Source organism: Pyrenophora tritici-repentis, chromosome 2 (assembly GCF_003171515.1).
Source record: "Pyrenophora tritici-repentis strain M4 chromosome 2, whole genome shotgun sequence".
Lineage (NCBI taxonomy): Eukaryota > Fungi > Ascomycota > Dothideomycetes > Pleosporales > Pleosporaceae > Pyrenophora > Pyrenophora tritici-repentis.
The window spans coordinates 2,119,605-2,130,601 of NC_089391.1; the positions used below are offsets into that span (position 1 = coordinate 2,119,605).

General features: G+C 50.1%; 3 protein-coding genes across 3 annotated transcripts; all 3 read left to right on the forward strand.

Moving 5' to 3' along the window:
• Nucleotides 1-1,118: 1,118 nt before the first annotated feature.
• Nucleotides 1,119-3,004, forward strand: PtrM4_062620 (Med15 multi-domain protein; the record flags this gene model as incomplete). The annotated part of the gene is made up of 2 exons (XM_066105589.1): nt 1,119-2,907; nt 2,949-3,004. 2 exons carry the CDS (start codon nt 1,119-1,121, stop codon nt 3,002-3,004), a joined length of 1,845 nt encoding a protein of 614 aa, XP_065964216.1.
• A 316-nt stretch (nt 3,005-3,320) lies between these two features.
• Nucleotides 3,321-6,350, forward strand: PtrM4_062630 (uncharacterized protein; the record flags this gene model as incomplete). The annotated part of the gene is made up of 1 exon (XM_066105590.1): nt 3,321-6,350. One exon carries the CDS (start codon nt 3,321-3,323, stop codon nt 6,348-6,350), a length of 3,030 nt encoding a protein of 1,009 aa, XP_065964217.1.
• Nucleotides 6,351-8,450: 2,100 nt separating this feature from the next.
• Nucleotides 8,451-8,867, forward strand: PtrM4_062640 (uncharacterized protein; the record flags this gene model as incomplete). The annotated part of the gene is made up of 2 exons (XM_001932991.2): nt 8,451-8,691; nt 8,746-8,867. The coding sequence occupies 2 exons, from the start codon at nt 8,451-8,453 to the stop codon at nt 8,865-8,867; spliced, it is 363 nt and encodes a 120-aa protein (XP_001933026.1).
• Between the last annotated feature and the right edge of the window lie 2,130 nt (nt 8,868-10,997).

Genomic DNA, 10,997 nt, shown 5'->3' on the forward strand with positions numbered 1-10,997 from the left:
CGACTATCTATTTAGCCTTACCTAACCCCTATAAAGTGTCTTGAAATACTTGCTGTTTGCACAGACGCAGCTGTATCTGAGTCTCTTATCAAGACTTTAATCTAGCGGTTTGTATAGGCTTTCTCAGTAGTTGAACTACCCCCTTCTCCCATCTTCCTCACAAACTACCAACCCAGCTACGCAAAAGGCAGATAATACCCGCTAATATGCGTCAGCGCAAACCGTTTACCTAACGACGTAGCGCTTCTACTATCTGGAACACAGTTTGCAGACAACTAGGTAACGTTTCGTCGTATGTAGAGGAAACAAGCCGTGGCGAGGAGTGTAGCTATGAGGAGTGAACTTGTGGTATATACCCGTACAGTCTTTCATATCCAACGGAAGATGTGACGAGTTTAATTATTCATAAGTAAATGAGTCATTGGCATGTCGTCGATTGTTGGAGTGTGCGTACTTATGGTTTTCCGTCGGATGGGAAAAAGAGGTGCAACAACACAGTCATGACAGAAGATCAACATCTAAGTTGTCTCCACAGCTTACTCAGATTTTCCTTCGCTACAAACATCCATTCCCAGTGCCGAGAAAAATAGCTCATGTTGTCGGATCGTGAGTATCGGTAGAGACGTCGGCTGCTGGACACTTCGGCCCGACTTCGGCCCACCTTGCGCAGAGCTTAGGTATACCTTCGTAGCAGCTGTGTTCGTAATAAATAAATCACCATCACCGAACAGAATGCATTCCTAGTTATCGTTATTTCCTTTCAGCACTAGTGCTATAGACCTTCCAACACTGATCAGTGATTGCTTAAGGCGATCACAGACAGCAAGGTAGAAGAGACAGACCGCATCTTCGACGAACTCCCTGACGCACGACGTTATACTCCCGGGAGAAGATTCTGTGCTAAGAACAGAGCGAGGCAGAGATAACACAAAGCACTCTTAACCTCCCTCTACAGCTGCTGGTTTAGCCTAATCCGCGAACACAGAGCGCGTCAGCAACGCAACACAACTCAACCGTACGAGCGTCTCCGGACGATCCGATCACGTACAACAACAAGCGCTGGCACGACCAACCAGCGAGACAACAACACCGACAACGCGTCAACACCCGCTAGCAAGATGGCGGATAACCAAAGCGAAATAAGCTCTGCAGACTCTGCTGAAGCTCAGAATCAACTACAGAATGAGCAATCAGAACACCTCTCAGACTCACCATGGGCCAAATTTACCGCGGAACAACTTATGGAAAACTGTCCATACACAGTTGCACTCAAGGTCATCAATACAGCTCTCTGGGGCGTACCCGCACCGGCGGACGCAAATGAGACACACGCAACAACGTGGGTCGCTAAAGCTATCCACGACTACAATGTGTCAATGGCCTGGGACGATGACCTCTTCATTGACTACAAATGGGACTTTGAAGGATGGACGAAGGAGCTATTTAGCAAGGTTGAGCGTGGTACACTAAGGTCTCTTAAGAGTGTGCTACGACACCGGGGAGTATACACTGGCAACAATCACGCCAGGGTGGCGGACTCTCTCTACAACATTCTAGGTATAGAGAATACTCTTGAATGGGAACCAGCAGAGTTTCGAGCCATGAAATTCGACCAACAGTCCGAAGCGTACCAGCGCCAGCAGAGCAATAAACGCCAACAGGACACTCAGCACACAGTCTATCCAGCTGTACAACAACCACCGCAAGTACAACAACCGCCGCAATTACAACAACCGCCGCAATTACAACAGCCACCGCAAGTACCACAGCCGTCGCAATTACAACGACCGTCGCAGGGCGAGCAACAAGAGCAGTATAGAGTGAGACAAGGCGTCCAGAGCCGTTCCCAAACAATAGAGCCACAACAGCCGCTACACATGAGCGGTACGCTGGAAGGGCCTCAGCATCGACAACTGTGGGAGCAGGCCGCGCAGCCGCAACAAGGGCGTGCGCAACTACAGACACGGCCGCCAGCGACTGCATATCGCGAAGTCACGCCATTTCCGCAACAGCCAACGAACCGCGTCCCTAACAGACCACCCGAACTACCATACGACCCGTACAAGACGCTACCGCCGCGATGGTCCCGCAACGATCGACTCGACGCTAATACGATCACGCAGTTCTCTAAGCTATGGGACAATAGCAACAAGTATACAGGGAATGCGTACGATCTCCTAGACGATAAGATCAAGATCTTCTTCAGCATCTGCTGGCAGGTAGATATCCAAGAAGAGCAGTTTCACGCAGTGTTTCCCCGTATCCTTACCGGACGTGCAGAGACATTCTACATACAGGTTGTAGAGAGAGATGACAGCTTTGCTGATGCGTACATGGCAATCAAAAACCACTTCGACCATGACGTCCATCACCAGCACTACTACACAGACTGGACGACTACAACCTTCGCTCGCACCCGCACAGAGAACCCCGACAAGGGACTACACGAGGTTCTGCAGATCCTGCTTGACAAGCTGCAGCTATGCCAGCGTGCCCTTGGCAAGAACTTTGAGGGCGAGGATGCCCTACGTACCACTGTCATCAATGCCTGCCGAGGAGTACCAGAGCTTGAGATGGCACTGTTCAAACCAGCCACAATCTGTGAAGGACTCTTCTCAGACCTACGTTCTGCAGTTGAGACACACCTTGCACGGCAACACACTACCCAGATGGTCACAGAGGACCAATACTACTTAGATCGCCGATACAACGGCAATGGAAGAATCCGAGGTAGATCTCGAGGTGGAGGAGGATTCAGAGGCGGATCTAGAGGAGCATATCGAGGAGGCGAGCAGCGCGACGACAACGGACGAGGATTTAAGCCTCGCTGGAGGAAGAAATGCTTTGTTTGCCAGAAGGAAGGATGCTGGTCTACCAACCACACAGACGAAGAGCGCAAGGCTGCCCGTACACAGTTCTTCTCTACGCTATACTTTACAGGTACACAGCCCCCCAAGGACTTCTCCGTACATCTTGCAGAATACGAAGGGATCGAGCACACTAGCCAGTACAATCAGAGAGGCTGGAGAGAGGAGGAAGACTGCGAGGATGACGACGATGACGACGTCGCGGAAGCATACCTTGAACAGCAGTTTTTCACGGAGCAATGCCTTGCAGATCAGGCGTTCTTGCACCACATCTCTGGCGACGACGTATACCGCCAAGACGCGCCATCAGCGCCAGCGTCACAGTTCCTGCTTGAAGACCGCTACACAAGATCTGTGTACCAAGGGATCCTACCGGATACAGGCGCTGCCAACGTATCCACAGTTGGCAAGGAGCAGTACCTTGCACTCACAAGGGAAGATCCTACAGTTAGGATGGATACGTCTACAGCAGGAAAGGCATCTATCAAATTCGGCAAGGGCGAGGCTACATCATCTATTGGCACTGCACAGGTCTCTACAGACATTGGGACGATCAACTTTGAGGTGCTTGACGCACCTACACCATTCTTATTGTGCCTTGCAGACATGGACAGGTTAAAGGTCTACTTTAACAACACCACAGATGAGCTAGTCCAGGGTGACGTACACATCCCTGTAATTCGCAAATGGGGACATCCTTGGTTCCATCTGAACAAAAGAGAGAGAGCAACTGTGTTCCTGACAGAGACAGAGTTGCGACGGCTCCATCGACGATTTGGACACCCAGCTGTCACGCGACTTGTTAAGCTCTTAAAGGATGCTGGCCATAACGACTTCGAAGAAAGAACCCTAGAAGAAGTCACTAAGTTCTGCCACCACTGCCAGCTCCACAGCTCCGCACCGCGCCGATTCAAATTCACTCTCAAGGATGATCACCACTTCAACTATGAGATCCTGGTGGATGTGATGTACCTGAGCAACAAACCTGTACTGCATGTGGTCGATTCCTCAACAGCGTTTCAAGGCGCGAGGTTCCTTAGCGCTATCTCAGCTAAAGAAACATGGCAAGCACTGCGGATACTATGGATCGACACGTATCAAGGACCACCAGACATTATCACGCATGACGCAGGCACTAACTTTGCAAGCACAGAGTTCCGCGCAGAAGCAAAGATCATGGGAGTCACATGCAAGCAAGTACCTACGGAGGCGCACTGGTCTATCGGCAAAACTGAGAGGTACCATGCACCTCTACGCCGCGCATGGGACATACTCTATGCAGAACTCACTGACACTATGTCCGACGACGCGATTCTCCAGATGGCTGTGAAGGCTGTCAACGATACTGCTGGCCCCGATGGACTAGTCCCGACGCTACTGGTCTTTGGAGCGTACCCACGAATGACTGCAGAGTCACCGCCATCCCCGTCAATGGTCAAGCGCAGCGAGGCTATTCAAAAGGCGACGAAAGCCCTACGCAAGATCACGGCAGAGCACCAAGTTGCAGACGCCTTGAACACCCGCAATGGACCAGCCACTGCAGACATGCTCGCGCTCCCACTCCAGAGCGAAGTCTTAGTATGGAGAGAGAGTGATGGCTGGAATGGCCCGTACAAGATCGCCAGTACAGATGGCCACAACGTCACTGTTGACATGGTCAATGGTCCAACGACATTCAGATCCACTGTCGTCAAGCCATACTACAGACCAGACCACCTTTGGAGCGACCCCGATGCGCCACACGCGCCGAATGAGCCGCATGAGCCGGTAGCAGTACCACCGGCAGTGCAACCACGCAGGAGAGGCCGCCCTCCAGGGTCAAAGAACAAGCGGAAGGCGCACGCGTACATCACCAAGAAGGAGCAGGACGATCTTGAGCTAGCTATCAAGCTACGTAACGATGGAGTGATCACAACCTCAGGCGCCCCCTTTGAAGCGTCTGATGACCAAGAGATCAGCGACCTCGTAGGTCGTGGAGTCTTTAAATTTGAGCAATACGACGAGAGGCTACACAGCAAGATCCGGATCTTCAAGTCACGCCTAGTACGTGAGGTCAAGGGAAAGACAACCAAGCCCTATGAGAAATCCCGCCTAGTTATCCAAGGCTACCAGGACCACGGCAAGGAGACTATTCTGACGCAATCTCCAACCATACAGCGATGTAGCCAGCGCCTGATTATGTCGCTGGCGCCCGAGATGGTACAACGCGGAATGAACATCGAGCTCCGTGACATTACGCAGGCGTATCCCCAGGCGCAGACAACCCTGAAGAGGACGATACTCGCACATCTTCCTACTGAGCTAGTCCATCGATATCCAGAAGGCACGCTACTCCATGTGATCAAGCCGCTGTATGGAATCGCTGAGGCAGGAGTCCACTGGTGGACAACGTATCACGGACACCATTGCAAGGAACTGGACATGGCAACATCGACGTACGACCCATGCCTATTGATCACGAACAGCGACGACGCAGGCATCTTCGGCATCGTTGGCATGCAGACAGACGACACTCTCATGCTCGGGACACCAGCGTTCTCGTCACGTGAAGAGAAGAAGATCCAGAAGGCAGAGTTCAGGTCAAAGCCAAAAGCAAGGCTGACACCAGAAGTGCAGTTAGACTTCAATGGATGTACACTCACGATGGACGCCAGCAGAGTCTTGACCCTTAGGCAGAAAGGACAAGGAGGAAGGATCAGGCTTGTGAATATCAGGGCACCCGACCGCGCGCAACAGTACACCGAGCAGCGCGCCCGCGGAGCGTACATCGCATCAACATGCCAACCAGAGGCGTCATTTGACCTGTCCGTCGCTGCTCAAGCTCAGCAACCATCAGACGAGGACATCAAGGCACTCAACAAACGCCTGAAATGGCAGATGGAGAATCTTGATCGTGGCCTGCGCTACGTCACTGTCAATCTTATGGAGGCCAAGTTGATGGTCTTTGTGGATGGCTCCTTTGCCAACAACAAGGACCTCAGCTCACAGCTAGGCTTTGTCCTTATGCTCGTCAACGAGTCTATTGACGTCAACACCTTCACAATACAGGGCAACGTGATCCACTACAGCTCTACAAAATGCAAGCGCATCACACGGAGCGTACTGGCCTCAGAGATCTACGGCATGGTCAACGGCTTTGACATAGGCATTGCAGTTGCAACCACGCTGAGGATAGTTACAGAACGACTTAGACTACCTGCAATTCCCTTGGTTATCTGTACAGACTCGTACTCCTTGTACGAGTGCCTAGTAAAGCTTGGGACGACGAAGGAAAAGCGTCTCATGATCGACATCATGGCGCTGCGCCAATCATATGAGCGTCGCGAGATCACGGAGATCCGCTGGATCAATGGTGAAGACAATCCTGCAGACGCCTTCACCAAGGCATCGCCAAACCGCGCTCTTGAACGCTTTATTGACGGCAATAAGCTGACAGTCCGAGTAGAGGGATGGGTGCAGAGGCCGACAAGCTTTGATGGTTGATGCTACACACAGTTACCATCAACACATACTGTCACTACCGATACAAGCAGAGTTACTAGCTACCCAGAAAGAAAAGACTTCCAGTGTCGGATCGTGAGTATCGGTAGAGACGTCGGCTGCTGGACACTTCGGCCCGACTTCGGCCCACCTTGCGCAGAGCTTAGGTATACCTTCGTAGCAGCTGTGTTCGTAATAAATAAATCACCATCACCGAACAGAATGCATTCCTAGTTATCGTTATTTCCTTTCAGCACTAGTGCTATAGACCTTCCAACACATGTGTTAATAACCGCATACAAATTTTCCACCACCAAGAAATGCCTCATAGCCGACCTATGTCAATAAAAACCACATGAACGTTTTTTAGTAGCTTTTTAGCCCATTCGATGAAAAATTCGGCATAATGTGGTAAGCTGGAAATCCTAACAATCAAATACTGCTCCCATCTCATGATACCGGCTTCGGCGTCAGATCGATGCACAACAGACGACCTTGTGGGCCGATCCTCCTGCAATATTAGTGGTTCCGAGCCGGCTTTATTTCCGTATTGGTGGACACATGCATGCATGTATGCGGTAAGCAAGCCCCCCAACCCAACACAATCGTGTTCTTACCTCGCATCTCACGCCGGCCCTTCGCCGCACCACGGATGACATCCAACTATTCCATTTATCCATCTAGTCGTTTGCATAGGGCTGAGCTGGGGGCACACATTGCTCACTGATGACATGGACTAAGGGAAAAAACCGTGGAAAGCTACGAGTCATACCAACCTCAGCGGCACCCGGGTATCATAGAATATTTGACATACAGTGGAAAAGGCCAATGTAGTCGGCAGACACGCCTATTAAGTGCTTACCCACACTGACAAGTATTTTATGATACCCAGGTGGCGGTTGGATTTTCGCTTCCGAACAAGCGAGCTTGTCAGACCAGATGGAGTCATGCAAGATGAGGTGATGACATGGCCGGGTAAATCTAAAAAAATGCAGTATGCAGCTTCGGCGGGCGTGCATGCAGATGCGTGGTAGGGATCGCGAGGCGAGCAGGTCGATGATTGTCATGTACGAATACCTGCTAAGTACGATGGCTTGATGACACGGGCTGATCTGAGCTGTGGATCATGATGATGATCGTGCACATGTGGCTGTATGTATTTACTATAGACGGGCATTGTATGTTGATTGAAGCGACACCTCGGTCGCTAGAAGTGAGAGAGCAATGACTGAGCCCCTGGAATTGCACTTTGCGTTACTTTCAAATGCTTTTGCCTCCTCTCAGACCTTGGAACCCGGACAAAAGAAGGTCTTGCAACTAGATGTCATCCTCCACGTACCTCTCACCATAGACGCCTGCTTGGCCTTCGACCATAGGCCCATTTTCCACATGTACGTACTCGCAGCCTGAGTCGCAAGCCATAAACGGACTAGATCCATCTCACACCACCCGTGCATCTCACCACTTCTTCTCTTCCTCTAGATGTTATTGGGTACACGGCACCACCTCCCGATCGCGCGTTGCTGACGTGATCCGTACATAGCGCGGGTGGGTATCGCCATTCATGACATACGCTTAGGTACCTACGTACCTACCTATCGCGTACATCCGAGCTCTCACCACCAACAGCCTCAACAAGCCGTGGAAGGATCGAAAGGCGTCTTCTTTGCACTTTTCGGTGTAAGTGCTTATGGCTTGCAACTTTTGTCTCAGTGAGTATGCGGGTGGACAGTAGACTCCGCAACAATCAATTCAATCCGGTCACTCTCCTAGACCCACTTACCTATCTAGGTAGGGCTTAAACTCCTATAGGTAACTACTAGGCTTAAAGCGGTAATCAATCAATCCAATCTGAACCTTCTAGGACCCACTTAATTGATTGTTGCGGACTGTGGTGGACAGGCAAGTATGTAGGTGGATTTCGGACCAAGAAGCTCTCCGGGTGGAAGTGAGAGGAGGTATAAGAAGAGCTGCAACCGCCGACCTGATTTAAATCACACCTCAGCTCTTGCCATCATCACCTACCTCTCAATTCACCAAGCAAAAACCATCGTTCAACCTGTCCCTTCAATACAGCTAGCCTAATCCCCTTCTTCCGCCAAAATGTACGCCGCCGCTATCGTCGTTTCCGCCCTCATCTCCTCCCTTAGCCTCACAGCCACCGCCTCCCCCCTCACACCCCGCCAAGCCGTACAAGTAGCTTCCGTAGACCGTTACACAGGCGCCGGCTGCACGGGCACAGTATGCAACATCGCTGGCTCTGGGGATCTGTACCCGGGGTGCAACGTTGTGAATGGATGTCAGGCGAGTTTGAAACTAAACTATGCGAATTTGGGATGTAAAGGTATGTGACCCTTTTACTTATTTTCTTGGGTATGGGGCACTGACAAGCGCATAGTCACCATCTTCACAGACGCTGCTTGCAGCACGAGTAAGGGACATTCTGCTACTCTAACGGCGGCTGGGCAGTGCGTTGCGCTTGGGGGTCCGATTAAGAGTATCTCTGTTACTGGGTGCTGAGGTGGTTTTCTGGAAGCGGGGACGGGAGGATGCGGATAATATAAGTGATGATCTTGCATGTATATATTTCGGGGAAAAGAGGCGTTAGTTAGGTCTTGTATGACTGCTATCCAATATTGCGGTGTGTAGGAGTGTTTACCAGGGAACTTAGTGGCGTATTTCCTTCTTTTCTTCGTCTGTGATGTGAAGTGCCCTCGTGGTTGGGATAGACTCTTCTGGACTAACCAACGGCGCCGTTGAGATGTAAAGTAAGCAGGTAACACGCCACTTGTCAGGCCTACGCAATGCGAGGTGTACAATATATACTATTCTACCACGATGATCAGGAGTTCACTGATCATACGTACCTTTTTGGTTGCATAGCGTAGTGGGCGTAGACCTACGTTCTGACACCACTTTTCGATAGAAAGACCCTAAGAATGTGTCAGATTGTGATGGATTATCAAAGACGGGGATAGTTTGTATTGTTCTGGTCTTATGTCGTGTCGTGTTCTTCTTTTGCTGATCCAACGCAGTTGGATCAGTTGGATCGCAGTGGATCGTGCGCGCTGACTAATTTAACTGATCCACAGAATCTGGGTGCTCCGAACACCCGGATTTTGTCCACCACCCAAAATATGCCCATATTCTGACAGAATGACATACCTACTTTCTAGGCCTACGTGTACTAAAAATAGCAACCAATTCGATATTTCTAATATATATTAGGTGTAGGGTAATACTAGTATATCTTATAAGACTTCTAATAGATAGCGTATAATATTGTCAGAATATGGGCATATTTTGGGTGGTGGACAAAATCTGGGTGTTCGGAGTACCCGGATTCTGTGGATCAGCAAAAACACGACACGACATCAGACCAGAATAATACAATCTATCACCGTCTTTGATAACCCATCACAATCTGACAAATATATAACGTAGGTGCATGCTTCGCGGATCAGCAGGCTTCGCGAAACACTTCTGCAAAGACCCCACCAGAACTACCTCTATTATAGCCTATTACAGCCCACTTTGGCACGATATAGCATAGAAGGGATTAAAATAGCATCAAGAGGCTATGTAACTTCTGCTATCTAGTTACACATTCGCGCGTTATGCCCTGTATTATTACAGCGTCCACAGCGTCTTTGAGATAGTTCACCTCCTTCAGCGCCCACCCGTCTCTTTGCCCTCTTCCCATCACCACGCGCCCTAAACTCCTGTAGAGCAGTCTTGCGCTGGCTATCCTCTACTGTCATAGACCCTTCTACCTGAACCCGCTTTCTTTTATACGATTTACGTCGCGTGGCGGCCTTATTTACTGCTCGAAGCTTAGCAATCTCCTTTTGCGCTAACACAAGCTTATGCACTATTAATGCTGCGCCTTTGGCAAGATGTTCAAAGTGCTTAACAATACTTGTTGGCGAGCCATCTATATGCCTCTAGATCCTCTACTTCACCAGCGTCGATTGCGACCCTAATTCTAGGGTATTGCTAGGGGTTGCGACCGCTAGGGCGAGTTGCTGACAGGTAGTGGTGATGGGGTCCGTATGCGGACATTAAGGCCTATTATGACTAACTCTGGGTTAAATAGGACTAATCCAGCCCCTCTAAACCCTCCTTAGATAGTACTAGGAGTAATCGCGGCGTCAAAGGCGCGCTTGAAGCATAGTAGGAACTCAAGTTTCGTGATATAGCTAATCCGGTTGCGCATCAGCTCCTCAGCTTAGCGGCCATATACCTTTGTTGATACGGCTAAGGTATCGGAATCACCTTCGTTGCAACGAGTTGAAAATGATTATGATTGTTGTTGTTGTTGTTCTATGGAGGTGGAGGGAGATCGGCAGTAAGGCAGCAGCTAGAGCTCGGACCACACGGCTTAGTCAGCCGTGTAATCCAAGCTCGTGCATGCAGCAACCAGCTGCCTTTTCTACCGCAGGTTCGATTCCCAACATTAGCTAAGTAAATATACCTTATTAAGTAAGAGAAGCTAAAAAAAACATAAAAAAATCTTATAGCTAGAGAGGCGACCCCTTAATATGCCACACACTTGCATCCACTTTGGGGGGTCTGTAGTGATTCGAACTCGCGACCCGGCGCTATATAAACCTGATAACAATATAACAATTGTGGTGAGCCATTGAACCG